At 39.0% G+C, this 20,250-nt stretch overlaps 1 protein-coding gene across 1 annotated transcript in view; it reads right to left on the bottom strand.

Annotated features, from left to right (window-relative positions):
- The window catches only part of CHLSN (cholesin), a 138,988-nt gene that overhangs the window by 14,557 nt on the left and 104,181 nt on the right, over window positions 1-20,250 (bottom strand). The window contains exons 4-5 of the mRNA XM_084216249.1: window positions 9,792-9,873; window positions 5,261-5,436 (exon numbers count right to left, since the gene is read on the bottom strand). Coding sequence (XP_084072375.1) covers window positions 5,261-5,436; window positions 9,792-9,873 — 258 coding nt within the window. The remainder of the gene's footprint in view (window positions 1-5,260; window positions 5,437-9,791; window positions 9,874-20,250) is intronic.

Raw genomic sequence — 20,250 nt, 5'->3', positions numbered from 1 at the left:
GCGCTGCACGGGCTCACGTCACTGCTCGCCTGGCAAATTCCATCAGCAGCATCCCTGGGCCAGATTTGGGCAATTTCATGGAGCTTAAGCAAGCCTGGCTGGTACAAAAGATGGTGCCAAAGCCTGTTGTACCTCCAGACCAATACAGGGAAACACAGGGCCAAACATCCTTTGGGTCCAAAGGAGCTCAACAGCAAATGATGATTTTCACAGTGCCATGGCTGGTCTGGCTGTTTGTAAGCAAGTAAGAGTGACAGATTCTGTGTCCCGTGGCTCACAATTTTATAAAATACACATGGGACCTTGAGAAGAACAGACGTAAGTTGTCACAGATGTGATATTTCAATTAGCAGAGAATATTCATTAAAAAATCGGAATAACTACAGCTAATAGGGAATGTAACTCCACCTTCCTACGAACAGAAGGGTATCTGGCAATTTTAACTATGTGCTCACATAATTTAGAGGTTTTTGCTTGTTTGCCTCTAACACAATCCCCCTTCATTCAGTCTCCAGGCTGGAGGCACAGAGAGGTAGAATTTTAATTATTCTGGCCATTTATATACATGTGGCATTTCTTGACCTTTAAAGATTTGATTTTGAAACCTATTTAACTTTTTGACGTAGGTGTTTTTGTGGGTTTTGTTGGGGAATGCCAAAAATTTTCTGCATGTAAGGAAAAAAATCAGTAAGAGCAACTGTATGAGTGTTCTTCTGTTTGTACCCAGAGGGCCCTCCCTCTATGTCTGCAACACCAGTTTCTTAGTAGCACAAGCTTCTTATTCAGCTTTGTTTTGACAAAGAAAGATAAACCACTGTTTTGCTTTGCCCTTCCCCCACTATTTACTAATTAGTTTTATTTAGTTTGTTATTCCATGCTCCTTGAAGGGGAAAAAAAGCCCTTATTTTAAAATAATAATTATTTAAAACCGCTTTAAGTTGTTGACTATGTAGGTTCTTATGAAGAATTTAAAATAGAACATAATTATAAATCACTGTGAAAATGAGCTTGTCCTGCACAGGCAAGGACATTTAATTGTGTCCTTGTATGACTGGAATCGCTGTAAACAACTAATATTCCTATTTGCAGGGACAGAAATAACAAGCTCATTCAGCTGTACAGAAAGGAAGACATAAAAGGAAACCAAAGGCTAAACCAGAATAAGCCACTGGAAAGTTTTATGTCAACAAAACTGGATTTAAATTAAGTAACATCAATTTGGTATTTTGACTGTAAATGAATCAGAACATTTAAACATGTTTTAAAGGGAACATTTGTGATGAAACATCTATGACTAGTTCCTACACCAAAGGAATAGGAAAGTTCCTACTTATTTCTGTGCAGGATCAAAGCCCAACTGCAAAGTTACTTCTCTGGCTTTGGGACTGCTTTGTAGACCTACCTTTTAAAAATGAGAAGAGCAGCAGAGCTGCAAGGAAAACACTGAATAAATAACTTACCAATTGCACACAAAGGAAAACACAGCCTTGATGACATAATTAAGAAGTTCCATCCTACCACATATGCATGAAGGAGTAAAATTTAAATTACACAGACAATTTCCATTCTTATGTTTTCTAATTTTCTGAGTGCTTGATTTTGCAACTTAAATCTCTTTTACGATTGCTGTTTTTGACACTGATTTGCAGAAATGGGTGTAGATTTTAATGTTTTTTACTTTGCCTGACTTGATGGCAAAATTCAGAAAAACCCACAAAACAAAACCAAAACCCCCAAACTCAAACCAAAGATATGCATTTCTAAGCTATTTGAAAAAACGGGAGATGAGTCAATAATCACCTTGCTTTAAAATGAAGAGAAACAAAGCAGAGCAATTTTCCAGTGACAGGAAATAAGGAAATAAACTATACATTCAACAAGTCCAAGATGCCCTTTCCAAATCTAAACACAATTCATTTACACAGTAATTTTACAATGGTGATAACAAATTAAAATTGTGGGCAGACAGTGGAGAACCAAATAGATACACAACCCACAGCAAGGATCAGCCAAATTAAAGGGAAATTCTTCCACTGTCAAATTTTGAGTAATTAGTACTTCCATTAGAGGCACAGTTCCAGCTTTAAGCAATTCTAAGTAATTAGTGTGCCTTTATTTTGCCTGGAAGTCCTGACTTCAGCATTCTCTTAGGACATGCATTCTGCTAGCCAGAGCAACACAATGCAGATTAACTCGACTAGAAGGCGATTAGTGCAGGCAGATGAAGATGTAATTTGTCATTCTGTACACACTGCTACTTCTAGCCTGGGATGCCATTTTTATTAACACAGCAGACTCATTCAAACAGAGGCAAAGACACAATTTTGTCCTATCTGTGCCCATGTGATTGCCTAAGATACAGGCAATGCTGGGATTTGAAAACTGTACATGACCAAGTAACAAAAAGGGAATAAAGTGCCAGATGACATCTTCCCACACAGCTCCAACCAGCTGCAGGAATTCAGTAACTGACTGCACACTTAATAATTTAAGATAAATAATTTAATATGCACAATGGAGGAGATTTTTCTAGGCTTACTCATCACATAATGTAGATCCAGGGATGAAAATGCCAGGCTGAGCAGGAAGCAGAGGCTGGTGTGGTGGATAGCACATGGACAAGGCAAGATTTGCTTGCCAGAGCCACTACAGCAGTGGCAGTTTGTGGGATAAGCTCTCTGGGTCCTCATAATCTTGTCTTCTAAACAGGCTGAGCAACACAGATCTCCCAAAAATGAGTGCTCTTGCATTTCCTGGCTGTTGTGAGGATAACTTGTCTCACAAAACAAATGGCTGAAGATTCTTGAAGAAAAGGTGCAAAGTAAAAAAATGAAATGCAATTAAAGTGTCCTGTTCTATTTGCAACCAGTATTACACAACTCTTAGAATATTTCAAATTGAGCTCTGACATGCAAGACACAGCACCACCAAGCAGCAGTTTTACAAATCTTTTACCCAATTTCAAGACCCCTCTGATCACTGGACAGTACCTACAGCAAAAGGCACATGGCAGGAAGCACCATGCTTTGCTTTCTCTGCCCAACACAACCACAGCAACAATTACCTTCAACTGTAGCTTCTGAATTTTCCATAACTGCAAGAAGCAGAGCCCCAGGAGCATGACCTTCCCCTAGCAATCAGTAGGACTGAAGGGAAAGCTGGAACTGCAGCTGAGGAAGAGGAGAGCAGAGCAGGACCTACTCCCAGGGGTCTATTACTGCACTGGTGAGAGGCTTCAACTTTTTTTTTGCAAACAGTACTGTTCATATGGCCTCCAGATTGACAGGCCTTGTGTGCTTTTAATATTAATTGATATAAAATGAAACATGACATTCTTGATCTACAAAGCTTCTCTTCTTACAGATTTGTCTGCATTTACACATGGTCAGAACTAAGGTCCAAAAAAGGCAAATCTTGCCAAATATGTCAAAATCATAAAATGCTCCCATATTTTTGCCCAGATCTTACCTTCATCGTCTTTTTTACAATTCTTTTCCAAAGTGCAGTTGCAAAGTGCTCACGCTTTTAAGCTAGGAGGTATATTGAGTGCACAGTGAGGACTCACATTTTTGTGTGACAGAGAACTCAAAAGTGGCAATGTTCAAATGTCTTGAGGGAGAAGAAAAATTCTTCTCTGACATCTAAGATGCAATGATAAACTCACAAAAAGATACTTTGAAAACTTCATTCCTGAAAAATTCCTATTTTCCCTCATGGAAAGAAACAAATCTCAGCTTCTGCTTGGAGTGACAGCAGCTTTTCCCAGCTGCATATCCTCACATGTAAAATATATGACCCAATGATCTTTATGAGTTCACTAAATGTCAGGATCACTTCTCTTTATTACAGATCCTTTTCACCAGGTTTCTCACTGGAAGATCAGTGCTATACAGCTCAGAAAGGCTTTGGCTCTGTCTCCTCTGCAGCCCTCATCCAGCTGTGCCCAGAGGCACCATCAGCAGCTCAATGAAGAACCTGGACACTGCTGCTCAATTCTGCCCATTCTTGTGCCAAACTTCATCCCAGTTATTCTTTTAGAGGAGGGCATGCTGGTTTCTAGTCTTTTTTGGCTGAAAACATCCTCCTCAGTAAGTCAGAAAGCATAAGTTATTTGTTATTACTAATGCATTTCATACTCTCAAAGATTTGTACTAAGCCATGACGATGAAAGCTGTCAAATCCACTCAAATGCTTCTTATTGGAAAATCAGGCCTGCATATCCATAGATCCTCCCCTCCTTCACCCACCCAAATTAAAGCTGTAATTCCCAAAGACAGCCACTCTTCTACACCACCACACATTTCATATAGTTGTTATTAATAAAGTATGAACAATGTTTGCCGAAACATTAAAGAATCAGGTCAAGAACTCTGTCTGAATACCAGTGTTATTAAATAAGCCAATCATCCAACTTTGAGTAATTAATGTCCTTGGTTTTTACTTGAAAGCTTCACTTTCAGTGTGTTCATAAGAGACAAATGCCCCATGCCAACAGGAATGAACATGAATTAACTCTTTTGGATGTCAGTTGCAAGAGGAAGAGGAAAATGCAATATTGGCAGGCTGGATACAGCACAGCACTTCTGATTGTAGGATAATTTTAGCTACAATGTGATGATTTCACCACATATAGTCAAGGATTTGATCTGTTCCCATCTGTGCATTATCTGAGTATCTAAACAATTGCCCTAATGCATTTGAAAACTTTAAAGTATAAAAAGAAAACCAACAAAACTGATGGTATCTCCAGAACACCGTGTGAAGTACTAATAAGCAATTCTGTTATACAACCTGTGTTCAACAGACTGAAAATGATCTTTCCCAAATCCAAGTGACATCCTTCTGAAGCTGAAAGTGAGAGATTACAGCTGGCAGAGCATGCACTCTACTGTACACTCATTTTAAAAGCTGCAGTTGTAAAAGACCTTCTAGGCTCTATGTTGGTTCCTTTGCTCTTCTTATTAAGAGCTGCAATGTCCCTCAAATTTAACAGTAATTAGAGGGGGAGACGGAGAAAAAATAATGAGAGGGAGAGAGGATTATTCTTCTAAAGAGGTGCAATAAGATTAATAGCAAGGCTATGGGCTATATATGTTATTTTTATTTCATCACCTCAGAACACGATAAATATTCTCAATTGGAAAAAATTACGAGTATAAAATTTAGTACTATCTTTACAAATCCTTTACAGCCTCAGTGTGTGACATCCTCTCCAGCCCTCCACCAGACAACAATTATGACACAGAAATACTCTCAGGACAGCAGTTGTAGAACTTGTCTGATGCGCTCGCACTTCCCCAGCAGGTCTGGGTCTCCTCCATCAGAACCATCAAATTCCTTCATAAAAGCTTCAGCTTTCTGCACAGTTTTGTCTCGTGCATTGCCCTGAAGCCCTTGCAGATAATCCAGTAAAATGGTGAAATACTTGTCTGGAACCTTGGAAGAAAAAACAAAAGGAAGGAAAGACAGGTTTATTATCTCCCCTCTCAATATGTATTCACAATCACGTCACAGCATCACCTGAAAGACAATTAGTAGAATGACACGGGCTTTGGTGTTTGCCTAAGTCCAACTTCAAGTGGAAATCCAAGTGGAAATGTTTCCTGCCAAGGTTCAAGCCGTCAGGATGGATGGACTCTGGTGAGAGGACTGTCATGTGCTCAGATGGGCAAAGCATCTGAGAGGAAATGCTCAGCAGATGTGGAAACGCTGATCAGCAAATGCAAACACTGCCTGACAGGGAGCCCAAGGCTCTGAGGGTTGGTGGAAGAAAAAAAGAAAACTCATTAGCCAAACCCTCCTTTTGGAAACACACATGTAAATCTTACTAAATTCAGTGAGAATTGCATGCATATGTCTGAGGGAAGAATTTTGGTGGAATTCCCCTCACCCTTACCCAAAAATTGTTTGCTAAGATGAGATACCACCCACCATTGCACACTTTGACAGAATGCTTATACAAAAGACTAGAATTTAATTTGAAAAACAAACTCAAATTCAGACATATGGAAATCATTTTTAAATCATGCTGACTAAAACTGATAGGCTCTACCAACATGTCTAACATTAAAAGCACTTTAGTCATCTACAGTTGCATTATCCACATTTCACTCCCTTTCTAATTAACTAGTCAGAGATTAAGTTTTAGCTTATCTGGTACAACATACAATTTAAATGATCATTATATTAATCTTGACAATAACTTAGCAAGGACTTTGGAATGATTTATTCAGTACTTCATACTGAAGTACTTTCAAAAGGAATATGTGAACAGACCTACGCTGATCTTAACTTCATGTTGTGTATCTGTGGAGCAGGTTTCAGCCAATAACAGGATATTTTTTGCTGTGAATCATGAGATGTTCAAATGATCTCACCCTGCAAATATGTTTCTCCATGTTTAACTTTACACATATAACTTGACATGAGTTAAGTTAAACACATACGTAAGTATTTAAAGGATTCGAGAGTAATTATTCGAGGGCGGTTTCGATTCTGCAAAGTATCAACATTTCAGAGAAGACAGAGCTTCAACAGACACTTAATTTACAACTTATTTCTCCATGGACATTTGGCAGCCGAACTTTGATCACTAAAACTTCTATCACTCCAAAAGAAGAGGAAGAAAGAATATTCCAACACTGCCTTCATCAATCAGGGGTATTACAAAGTAATAAATCAAAACTTAAGTCTGCGTTCAGCCTCGTAACTTGTACACTGTGGAAAACCTTCTAATTCTTCACACAAACACTCTTGCATTACAGAAACAAGGCAGTTACAAAAGAAATATTAATTTTACAATGACTAACACTGAAATGGATGATATATGAAGGATTGCTACACTATACAAATCAAACACAATGAAAAATATCTATATTTTTGAAAGTTTTCACTCACAGTAAGCTGGCATTAGTAACAGACAAACTCATTTAGACACAAACAATTCCAGTGTGACAGTGTTCCTTTAATGTAGATATTCAGTACTGAGCTTTTAAAGTCAGCAACATTTCCCCATTTCAAACCTTGGCCAAATTACCTCTGTAATTTACAACTCTTGTTCTCAGAGCTCATGGCATAGACATACCTGTGGAAGTACAGCTATTATTATACCATTCAAGCACACTGCTTGAGGGGGCAATTGAAAGTCTGCTCTAAATTTAGAAATCCTAAGTGTGCAGGCTTAACATGAGGCTGCCTGAAGCCTAGAAAACATTTAGCATTTGGCCCTAAGGGTGTCCTAGTGTTCAAAAAGTCTGATTTTTTTCCTTTAACATAACACAGCTCTGAGGTTTATTTCATCAGGAGCTCACAACACAGCACCCCGTGGGCAAGGTAAGATCATATTTCCTCCTGACTTACACAGACAGCAGAGCCATAGCAAGGACTGGAACACACAAAGAAAGCTAATGAAATCCAAATTTGAATTCTTCAAATACAGTAGTACAAAAGCAGTAATTTCAGGGGTCTTGGTGAGGTTTTCCAAGGAGGAACACAATCCTTCTTCCAAGGTCAGTTCAAGGCTGGCTTGAAATTGGAGATCAAGATCTCCCAGCATGGCTCTGGAAGTCAAAGCCAGGCTTATGGGATTTTATTATTATTCTTTTGTTAAACTGTTTTGACCTTTTTCTTGTTTCTTTTTCTCTCTCACACAACAATCTTGCCTCTGTCCTAACTTCCTAATATACACTGGAGTTGATTAATATGGAAATAATACCAAGTGAAATAATTCCTGTCTTTGGGAAAAGCAGGAAACACTAGGAAAGAGAACCAGGACAAGAACAGTTCTCACTTTTAAATTACCCTCTGCAACTCTGTGTTTTCAGACCTGGAGACTGCAGACACCCACATATTTTTCAAAGCTAACACAGACACCAGCAGAGAGAAGCTCAGCTCATTGCTACCAGGCTGCATTTTGGGTCACCTTGCAAGGAAGCTTCAGCCACCCCACCACACCCTGAAATCCAAAAGCTGAAGACTGATCAAGCAACTTCCTAAAAATGCTGTGCCAGATGATAAAGACCAACAAATAACCTAGTGTTTATTTAATCCTGGGTGCTGGAGAAGTATGCACACCATAGGTACATAGGAAGCTGTCAGCCAGCCACCAGATGGATTTTAAGGGAGCTTAAAACACCATTTATCTTGCAAATTTAAAAACCTCAACTTATTTCTTACAGAAAGAGGAATATCAGTACAGGAAACTCGATTCAGGCCTTTGCATGGCTCTTCAGTAGGCATCCAAGTGACACCATGAGATCAAAGATGTGGCTTAGGAAGGAAAGAAACTTCTGTCTCCTTTTGTACATTAGTCATGCTTGGATTACCAACAGATTTCATTCTGTAATGGACAGGAAGTTGAATTTGGGTATAAAAAAATATTCAAAAGAAGATGGGTGTGCCCTCCCTATGGTCCTGATGAAGAAAGAGACTTCATCATATGCTTAATTATAAGCACTTGAGCAGTTCTATTAACTTCACTGAATGTGGATGCAGATGTCAATCATTCTCTGAAGCTCATATTCAATGCTCCTCTGATTATTAAACTACAAAATATGTGAATTCAAATAAATCAGAGCACTTCCATCAGAATTTTAAGAAAAAGGAAGTTTTGTTTCAGTGTTGAGAAATAAGGAGTTAAACTGTGTTTTGATACATAAAACAAATGCTACTTACCGTTCATTGTGGCCCAGCATATTTCAACACAAACCCCAAAGTAAACAGGTAAAAAAAGTAAAAACATCCTTCTGCCTGCTAAACAATTTCTAGGTAGCTTTGAAGAGCATACACTGATTTTGAAAGGTTGATAAAGGCTTTAAAGAGAGAAACTTAAAAAACAGAAGACAGAACAAACAAGGCAGAACACAAAATCAAATCTGTATTCTGCAACCCAACTTTTAAAAGTATTTACACCATGTGAACATTTTTGCCTTCATGAAACTCTGCTGTTAATTATCTGGCTGTCTAAAAAGGTAACACCCAATGTCAGGTGATTGGCTTTAGAGCTGCTGACTAATTTGGGTCAGGATGATTGGTATGAGTAAATGTTCCAAGTGCACACAAAAAAATCAGCAAAACTTAACTGAATGTCAACAAAATGAACCAATAAGTGAGGCACTGTGCAAATGGGCAGAGGTTTGTTCTATTGCACAACAAAATGAATGACCTGACACCCTCATTTGATACCACAATGGTCAGATACTTATTGGAAATTCAATTAATGTTGTTTTTTAAGTTATGAAATGAACAGATTTCAGTATGGATTCAAGCCTGGCTTCTGGTTATACTTTATGCTTTTCACAATCAACATCAGGTTTCACTTATATTTAAATGAGAGAGCTATTTTAACATCTTGGCAATATGGTTGTATATCTTCCATGGAGCCCAGAGATATCTGAAACAATATGAGAACTGTGGTTTGCAGTATTGGGTTCCACACTAGGAAATTCAAACTAAGGATATGACTCAAATTCTCAGCAAACTCCAGATTTAAACATATTATGAATCTGCTCTCTTTATGCTATACATCAAGTACATCTCTCTTGTTATACATCAAGTATAAAAATCTAGCATGCAATGCTAGACAATGATCACTAACAAAATAAAAAGATCAATGACAAGCAATTAAAATGCTTCAGCATCTTGGTTAAAAACAAAGTAATTTTTAAGTTATTAAAAATTATGAGACAAGTGCATGGCTAGTACTAGGAAGTTTTGGTTAATAAAAAATAGCTATAACTAATGTATAAGACTGTATCATATTTGTTCTGAAAAAAAGCAGCGTGAATACAAACCTTCTCTTTATCATACATGTGCAGGAGAAGCCACGTCTGTCTTGTCTTCTGAAACTTCCATTCTTCTGGCTTTTTAGACCAGCTGTAGAAAATTAGGGGGGGAAAAATTGCTTAAATGGAATACTGTGATATCAAACCATTCTTTATTTAGAAGATATTCCCTACAAGGCTTCCAAGGGACTTTGTATGCACAACACGGAATGTCATGGCACTGTGGGACACAGATACTGGCACACATTTTGTACAGGGCCACCTGGCTTTTCTGCAAAAAATTGTAAGAGATATCATAGCCAAGAAGGTTAGAAATTTTCTTTAGAAAGCACTGATTCCTTGAAGTTAAATATCAAATCCCACTCCTCAGCTTTGGCCAGTCCTTTATGACGAGTCATTGCCCTCATTTGACCAGGACAACCAAGCACCCCAAATCCTCACCCCTGCTGCAGGGCTAACTGAGAATGTGGGGAGGTGCAGAGGACAAGAATCAATCTTGGGTTTCAGAAAGTTGCTGTTTCACAATTAACAGAAATTTATATGAAATTAAGCAGCCTCTGAAGGACTGGAAGGAGAGACTTGTGCTACAATGGTCACCTCAGCACTGGCTGCAGCCCATCACAGACGGCTGCACTAAACAGACAAAATTCATCCTTCAGGAGCAAACGTTTTAAGGCTTCAGCTTGTCTAAATGCATGACTTAAATATTTATATTTATAGGCTAGAAAAATGGGGGTTTTATGTCTCTCACTCTCTCTCATGAAGAATAGTCAATACTGCTAAAAGTGAGAGGCTGAACAAATGATTAACATCTGCAAATGTTTGTTGGCTGTTTGGCAAACACATTTTCAATATAGAAAATTTTAGCTGGGTTAAAATAGCCCATTCATGTGCATCTTGAACATGTTTTTAAAGCTGGTATATTTTGGTTTAGATAAAGGCATTTATTTCTATTAAAAAATGAGCAAACCAGTAAATCTATCTATAAAATGAAGACTACTTTTTAAAATAATGTGCTTGAAAATTAGTACTGTGACATGTACAAAATCTGACAGTAAACTAAAGTATCATTTAAAAAAAAAAAAAAGGAGAAAACCCAGAAACTTTCACATTCATTTGATTTTTCTCTAAAGAAAAGTAGGCCTCCAGAGGGTAAGCATGCAAGATGCCATTAATGTTCCAGCTTGTTTTACATAGCAATAGAGAGCACAGAAATCAGCTGAAAAGCCAGCTGGGTTTGAGAATTAGTATTGTTTAAACACTGTCAAGTCTAATAAAGCAAAAGAGTCCTCATCTTTGGTGAATGCTGCACCAGCAAATACATTGTTCAGTCAATTCAATGAAAGAGAAAAAAAATGAGACCACAAATTTGTATAGAAAGGTTTCATGGAAGCCTCTGAAGAAAACCTAAAGAAAGAAATTATTGTCTTGATATTCAAATTCAGAATAAAGACAAAGAATTACAGCTCATTAGGGTTATCGTCAGCTAAATATATTAAAATAGCCTATAACCAAATATAAGGTAAAAATCAGACAATTAACAGTAAATCAGGAGGGACAGACAAAACCAATAACCACAATATATCAATCATCCTTTATGTGCTCGAGCTAAATTCTGCAGATGAGCTGGTTTAGAGGCTTCTTTTGGAATAATAATTTAGTAGCCAAATAAGTAGGCAAAAGTTTGCAAAACAGATATTGCACAAAAGCAGAAGGCCAAAAAGCTGACTGATACAAGTTATAGAATCAAATAAAAAGATATTATTATGGTGAAAGCATCCCTTCTCCCATCACCCCCAGTCTAGAACCCAAGTCCTTGTAAATCAAAATCACACAACCCTTGGTGTCTTTGCAGCAAGGTGCCCAGCTGGACAGCAAATGACACCACATGAAGTGGTGGTGAGGAGCCAACAGAGAATGAAGTAAAAATGGATTTTCTTGTGGGTGCAGTTTGTGGGGCCAACAGCAACTTGCTCATCTGTACCCACTGATTCTGCTAGCCAGGCAAACACAGCAGCCCCTAAGAGAAAACTGGGACTTCTGCAGGAAGTCCTTCAAAACAAACAAAATAAAGTAATGACAGTGCTTTTTTAGCCTGTTCTTTTATGAGGCTCATGCTCAAGAAGAAGAAGGTAAGTTTAGAACTCTTTTCTACGTAAATAAAGCCTGGAAACAGTTCACATTACAGTCTTTGCAAGGTGACAAGAATAAGCTGAGTGACAGATCTGTGACTGCATCACAGGAAAACAGTTCCTCTGCTAATGAAAACCTTTAACATATGCTTGTATTTCTCTAAACTATTCTCTGTATTTCAACATTTGTGATGATACCCATTGGCTGGGCACACCACAGAGTACTGTGAATCTTCTACTCTGCTAATTTTATGTTTCTATCACAGCATCATCTGAGTATTGTTGGCATTGAAACTTTAAAAATACAGCCTGATTTCACTTAATCTCCTATAAAACTATAGGATGTTAAAATATCTTTATTACCTAGTTTATAAACAACTGAGACCAACAAATGAGTGCACTATAAGGTTAATTGCTCTTATTAACCTATTACCAAAACCATATGCTCACTTCTACAAGTTAAGGAGAGTTGTTGTACTCCTGCATCCAAGACTCCATATGGACTTTAACTCCTGTGAATTCTCTTGCAGAAACAAACAAAAGTTTAAGCTTCTCTTCCTGAAAGTTTCTGCTCTATATACACCACAGTAATTCATATAAACAACAAATACTTTAACATAATCAACTGCAGAAAGTACATTTGTGTCCATTATAGCCCCAGAGCCTCACAAGCCATTCCTTTTGTTGTGTGATCCGTCCTACTAGAATTAAACACTACATTATTACAACAAGAAAAAATAGTATTTTCCTTGATAGCTAAAGGTGTAGTGCTATTTTCAGAAAATACTCCACAGTTTTTAACTGGTACTCCATTCATTGTTGAATCAAAAATGCCTGTTTCTTCCCCTTCAGGAAAACGGTCCTTCTCTTGACCCGAATTCCTACCAAACTGTGGGCAAAACACTCCTGATAATGGGTGCACAAACAATCTTTAATACAGATAACATGATAGTTGTTCCCCCAACAGTTATTAAATAAACTTCTCCACTGATTGCTATGATTATGGCAGCTTTTTCCTACTCCTATGACAGCTTTAAAATCTATGGAAAAGTATCACTCCATGATAAAATGAGAGGAGTGCCTCCTGTTATCAGGATGACATCATTAGTACATTTTAAAAAATGCTCAACTTCTAAATTAGAAACCTTCAACCCTTACAACACAAGAGAGATTTCATTTTGCTGCTTACATGCAGATAAGCTTCCTTGACATACTACAGCAGGAAAAAAGGCTTTTTCATTGAGTGATCAAATATACAGAACAAAACCAACCACATTATAGTTAAACCCCCTCTTTTTATAGACAATTGCAACCTCTTTCACAGTTTGAATTCATTTGGTAGCTTCTGGAATGATCTGTGTCAGGATCTAGTACAAACTATGGAATTGGTTGAAAAATATACATGTGTAAAACATGTATTTTTCCAGCGTGCCTCGGGCTAATTTTCAATATATTGTACAAACACTAATTGCCTTCTTTACACAGCTAATGTTTGAATCTTTCTTATGAGCTTCTGCTCATTGAAAAAACACATTGGTTGACTTTAGTTAAAGAGAACTTAAATGTTTGTGCAAATGATCTTCTTAAATGGCTTTGAAATTGAATAGACAGAGGAAATGAATCAAATAAATCAAGCAGCTTAGGAAATTTTACATTTGGGCTTTTGTTTTGTAGCAGGAGAATCTCATGTAGAAAAGTTGCCCAAGATTCTCACTGGTCTATCTCATAAATGACTTTTGGTGTGTCTACAGTCGTCTCCCATAAATCTGCTCTCAAAACATGGGAATTCAGGCAGTGGAAGGAGGCAAACAGAAGGCGACTGGAGCGTGCAGGGCAGAGCTCTCGCTGGGGTGTCCCGGGAGAAGGAGATGGGGAAGGGAAAGCAGGCAAATTGGTTCCAGAAACACAGTAAGAGAAAAACATTATTGTTACAAATTGGATTCAGGAAGTCAACACAATGCATCTGCTGAGACTACTGGCCAGGACAAAACTCTACAGAGCTGTCACAAGCAGCAAATAATCACTGAGTGCAGAAAAGCTCAGGGCTGAGAATCAACCATTCTACTGATTCCTCTTGAAAAAATTATTGGGTGGGAGACAAGTCTCAAGAAAGCAGAAAGACAGACAGGGATGTGACTGCTGACACCTTCCAGAGCACAAGAGAGCACTGCTGTGTGCCAGATGCAAGGACACCTCACCTACATCCACTGCTCCAGATGAGTACCCCTGGCAGTGCAGCCCACCCTGGATACACCTTTCAGCCTCGGTATCTATCCAAGAAAAAGAAAAATTGCGACCAAATTTGGATTTCTCCAGCATACAGCCCGGGTTCAGCATCAGGGAATTAACTTGGAAGTTTTCTCCAGCCCTGAGTAGCAGCTCAGAGCACAGGCTCCTGCAGCTCTCCTGTGATTTATCCCATGTCTGACATCCCCAAGCTTCCCTCAAAGGAGGGACAGAGCCACGGGTCTGGCCCACTGCACCAAAGTCAGGGCTCCATTAAAAGATCTATGGAAAACATTAAAAGCATCACCAACACTACACAGAAATGGTCACATTCTTCCTCTGGGTACTTTTCTGTTTTGATACACAGTTATTCACCACTCTGCAACCTGTCCTTAAGGATCACCTGTGTCCTTCCATCCTAAGACAGGCTGAACAGGAGTTATAGCACAGGATTAAGGCTTGCAGGAATCAAGTTAGACCCTTTATTCCCCAAACTCTCTGCAAACAGCATCATTCCTGAGCTTACCACCCTACCCATAAAATGTGGATAACAGGTGTCTCCTCAATAAAGAACAACCACACTCCAAAAAATTCCCTTAAAGATATTTAAAGCCTTGCTGAAACCCTTGGCACTCAAGGGATGTGCTGGAATATTTCACAGTGCAATGCATACAATTACAGCCTCTTTAAAACCCCATGCACGGAGGTTTAAGACAACTCACTGCCCTTATAAGGCCCAAATTTGGAAACTCTGAATGCTGTTATCAGGGCAGTCCAGAGGTGAGCCCAATGCACATATGGCCAACAGGTGAGCAGGGAATGCTGCACCTCAAAGAGGCTCCCTGGAACCTCTGGAAGCAGCACAGAGGGGGCAAAAACTTGGCATAAGCTCATTCTCGTGGGAGAAGAGCCATTTTATGGATGGAGGTTTTATATGGATATATAAAAAATATATGGATGTGGGTGGAAGTTTAACACATGCCCTTATAGAGCATATAGTGAAGTAGGAATAATAATTTTTTCTCCAGTTACAACACGTACAATTATTTAAAGGGAAACGTAAAAGCGTTTATTTTTATTGGGGTATTCAGAGTTTCTTCTATTTCTCTCAGAGGTATTTAAAATGGATTTACTTTTACAAAGATGTTTTTTGAATGTCTGGTGTTCCACACAAAACTGCATGCCCAGAATGCTGCCTCATGGTGAACTTCATTGCTCAATCCAATGTAAGAAGAAATCTCAGTTGAAGAGTGTGTGATGCTGATTGTCCTCATTTGGAAAGAACAGCCAAAATTTAAATTCTTGATAGATTTTCTGAGACTGGACTGGAACGGCTGTAGTTGAAATCCTGGAAGCAGAGACCTGTGGTAAGACCCAGTATTAGGCATAAGAGACAACTATAGACTTTAACTGTGTTTTTCTCATGTTATGGATGAATCTGTTTATGTCCCAACTCCAATCCCTGGAGAAAGTTAATATATTTATGCTGATATTCTCAAATCCAGTTTGGAATCTAACAAAATTATGACTCAGATAAAGGTTTTTCTTATTTTCCTGGAAGAAAGAAAAGACACTAATGGAGCTCGTTTGCCAAAAGAAAACTTGCTAAAATTGTCAACAGATTTTAGAATCAGTGCCACATTTTTGGTTGAAAATCCTGGCACCATTTTTCAATCTGTGGTTTAAAAATATTTTTTAATATATTCTTCCATCTGCTTTAGGCACAGTATAATGACTATAGACTTGTGAAAAGGCAAGGGGAGGAAGCTTTTTTTAAATTTAGGAATCACACATGCAGGAAAAAATAAATGTGCTTTCAAGAGTCCCATTTTTGTCCTGATGTCCAGTATTAGGACAGATTGCATCTGATTATATCTGTGCAGCAAACAGGTCACAGGATTTTCTTAGAAAGTATTTATAAAGTGAAAGGAAGGGGCCTTTGTGCCATAAAGCCAAGTTTGATTAGATCTACATAAAATATTTATCACAGCTTATCTTTTATTGCATGTACTTTTATCACTTGCCATTATTTGTAAGGTTTTATATTATGTTTGCATCCTGCAGCTTCAGCCAGCCTAGAAATCCTCTTCCTCCCCCACCACAGGCTCTGTTCAAAAGCAACATGAGACATTCCCTTGAAGAGCTTCAAGTATAAACAGATGAGACAGATGATTGGTGGGAAGAAAAGTTGACCCAGAAAATTGTAACAATGCCTCAAAACCATGCAGCAGGTCGTGAGGAGAGCTCCTGGTCTCTTACATCTGGTACAATACACGGAGGTCCCTTCCTGTGATTCAGCTTCTCACAGGCACCAACCCATCTGCAAATGCCAACAGCATTCAACCTTTGCAATTTCTTTAAAAATTATTTTCCTGATATAGTTATTTAGTTGCTGGTATCCACATTAGCCCCCCTGCAGCAAAACTGCATTTTGATTTGAAAAAAAATTATATATATAGCAGTAATAACGTGCTGAGAATTTGCTGTTGTTTTCAGTAATAACAAAAAGGTCAGGCTTGAAAGCCCACAGCTACTATTACTGTATTTCTAAGCTAAATGAGCTTTTTATTTTACATACATTCATAAAAAGAACACAAACAGGAGGTGAATTATCACAGAAGAAGAATAAAAAATAGAATTTGAGCCCTTCACCACCAATCTGTTCTGCTCCTGCAAGGAATATACAACCCAGTGCTATCCCAAAGTCCCATCTCCTCTCCAGATGTCCATCTTTTCTTGCACTTAATTCTGGTCACACTGATTCTTGCACCAGAAATAAGGGAAAGGGAAAATGAAAACAACTGTTACGGCTCCCTCCCATGAAGAACATCCTGGGGGGTACGAGGATATAAAGAGGGCCCCACACTCTGTATGAAAATCATGTAAGGAGCCAGCTGCACGTAAAATCCTTCCCAAAAGTTGGCACAAGTCCATTTATATAAATGCTTTCTGAAGATCAGATGAGCGATATGCTACCAGACCCAGAAAAAACAAATCCGGTCAATTCTCTTCTTCCTTACACCAAAAAACGTCTAATTGTGGTACAGAACACTCCTGCAAAGGCACAAACTCAAGCTGAGGAGCTAATTTTCACTGCTTTCTAAATTTTAAATCAGCTTCCAAAACTTTAAATGTCCAAACAAACAACAAAACAAAACAAGAAAAAGTACACCATCACAAAAAAAAAAAAATCCACCAAAAACCAAAACAACAAAAGCCACAAAAAATCACCCAAACTTTTGTGTTTTATTAATAAAACACAAGAAATGCATGAAAGTGTCATGGTTCTCCATATAGCAATGCTAAAAATAATGCTGGAAGAGAAAAAACTTGATGTGAAACTTTATCTGTGAAAGCTTTTAAGGAGGGATGAAGAAATGGCCCCTTGGAAGAGGATGTGGATACTGAAGTTGGCTGATTGGTTTTTCTCAGAACCAGCCAGGACACCCAAGAACCAATTTAGTGCTCATTACACTGAGCTGAAGGTTTGTGTTCCTCAGTTCTGCACAGGCTGTTCCAGGAAGCCCTGAGGCTGCAAAGTGATGCTGGCACCCTGGGAAGGTGCCTAATCCAGCTGGGCCACTGAGCAGCAGCACTGCTGAAAATGGGCTGCCCTTCTGTACCCAGATGTCTTCAATTTGCCAGGTTGGGTGTTCCTGTGTGGCTTTTCTCTTTGCAGAAGCCTAAGGGATTTCCACAGCCAAGGGAGCTCTGCAGTTCCAAAGTCCAGAGCAGTATTTCACTGTAACAAGGAAAAGCAATGCTCTGGTTCTGCTAAGGTGATGCCAAATGCTGACCTGCACCACATCCCAGAACCAGGCACATCTTTCCTTTCTGCCTCAGCATCCAGCAGATCTAGTCCCAGCTACAGGGAGCCCAGCTGGCCTCTCCTCCCCACAAGATTCAAATCCTGTTCCTGCACCCTTCCCAGTGGGGTTTCCCCACGTTTTTGAGGAACAGGAGCTACTTAGAGGGTGGACCACGGTCTCAGAGAACCTGAGGGGTGAAACCCAGCTCAGCATTCTGGAGGATGGCCTGGCAGGATGGCTGCCAGCAGCATCTGTGAACAGACACCACCAGTGCCCTCTCCTTGCCTGACAAACCTGACAAATAGCTGGCCTCAAATCAATCCCATCCCTTGTGGTATCCAGGGACTCCCTCATGCACCCTCCAGGAAAGGGGAAATTCCCCCCTCAAATGGAAGTTGACCCTTGAGCCTGTGCTGCAGGACTGGCCCTGTAACTCTTCTACAGAGCTGGCTTGTTCTGATGGCAATGTCCTGTAGGTATAGAACTGTCAAACTGTCAAATTTTGGATTGTCAAATTCCTACTGAGCCCCTTTACTGAAGTGAGTTCTGTTAGGATAGTACTGAAGAACTGCTACTTATTAATTTGGATACCAGCCCTTGATGCACTTTGCAGCAATTTCATTTGTGGGGTTTTTTTTAAATTCTAAATGAAATCCAAGTATTTTTATTGCTGGCTAGTTAGGCAAAGTTCATTTTTGTTACAGAAAAATGTAGCCCTCTTCAAATAACCCATCCTACAAGTGGCTCTTACAGTGCATCTGAGAAGTACTACATTTGGAGTTATTCTGGACCAACAAGAATATACACAGAAACCTTAAAAAAAACCCCAAAACAAAAAGACATGTCAGCCATCCTTGTCATTTTTTACATCCCAGCCTGGACATCCCACAGCAGCATCCATCAGAAGTATGGCAGAGGTGGATGGAGTGCTGCCGACCCCACGGCATCTGAATCTCCCAGGTTGTAACCTTACAGAATGAGGTTACTTACTCTTCTTTTTGCAGAAGAGCTCTACAAAGGGACAATATCAATATCAACCCAGAAGAGTTCGGCAGTTCACAGCCCAATCGCATTTTTTTGATTTAGCTGAGATATTCAGCTGTCTCTCACTGCATAATAAAATCTGCTGTCACACCAAGGTGTTTAGGGCAGTGTAAGATTCCCCCTTCTAATACCCTGCACTACTAAGATTTCAAGTCATGTATGCTTAAAGAAATTGATCTGCCAATTACTGATTCCTGCAGATGGCTCTCATTCCAATTCAGTTTCATTCATATAAAAGTAATTACTGATACCTTTTTAGGCATCATCTTCTTAATAAATGTGTGAAGGAGGAGACAAGTTTTATTAAGGAACTAGTTTTATTATTTCAAAAATACTTCTTGTTATTCTAACTCCGGTTAGGAAGCCTTGACAGCTCCCTGGAGCTAATTGATTAATAATCATTGCCAACTGCATTTTAAATTTTAATTCTGGCTTTGGCTGACTAGTCTAAATGATTCCCTAGAGCTACGAAACTCCTCACCACCACTATGAGTATTTGGGCACTGGATGAATAGTCTGAATGTGTTTGAGGAAGTGAGTAGCGGTGTTAATTCTCCCAGATCTGAATTTTACGACACAGAGAAAACATTAAAACTCCCTTTTGTGCTTCTGCCATGTCAAGAAGCTAGTCTGAATGGAGGAAGATGGGTGAGCACAAAATGCCTTTTCTCAAAGCTAGAAGGAGGGTTAAGGATGGGATGCCTGGGCTTGGAGCCAGGAGTGAGGCAGGGAGTTTGGAGAGTCAGGGGAGAGCAGACTTCAGAAGCTGGGAGAAAAAGCTGTGCCTCACACTCCTTCAATGCAACCTCCCTGCAAATGAAATATTCCCAAAATAAAGTAAATAACCCCTGCCATCTGCTTTCAGTTAAAAAATATCAAGAGGTAGTTTGCTGTAATACTTGTACGTGAAATGGATTATTTTAATTATTCTGGTTTTATTTGACCTGCCAAATTCTCTCCAAAGACAAATGGAAAAGATCAAAGTGCTCGTGTGAGGTTTTGAGCACTTCAGTGAGGAGTGATGATGTCTCCTTACTGTCAGGATACAGTCCTGAAGCAGACTGGTCCGTTATTAAAGACTTCTGAATCTCCCTTATACATCTCACAAGGTTTCTGAAAGTAATACCAGATGAAATAATATATTAAAGCTGCTTAATTATTCAATTAGATGCAATCTCTTTTGTACAATACTATGGAAAGATGAAAGCCGCATGTCAGCGATAAATATCTAATGGCTACATTTAATAAACTGTTAAG

Source organism: Fringilla coelebs (genome assembly GCF_963513975.1).
Source record: "Fringilla coelebs genome assembly, chromosome: 16".
Lineage (NCBI taxonomy): Eukaryota > Metazoa > Chordata > Aves > Passeriformes > Fringillidae > Fringilla > Fringilla coelebs.
Note: the sequence above shows the minus strand (reverse complement) of the source record. Positions and strands in the feature narration are given on the sequence as shown.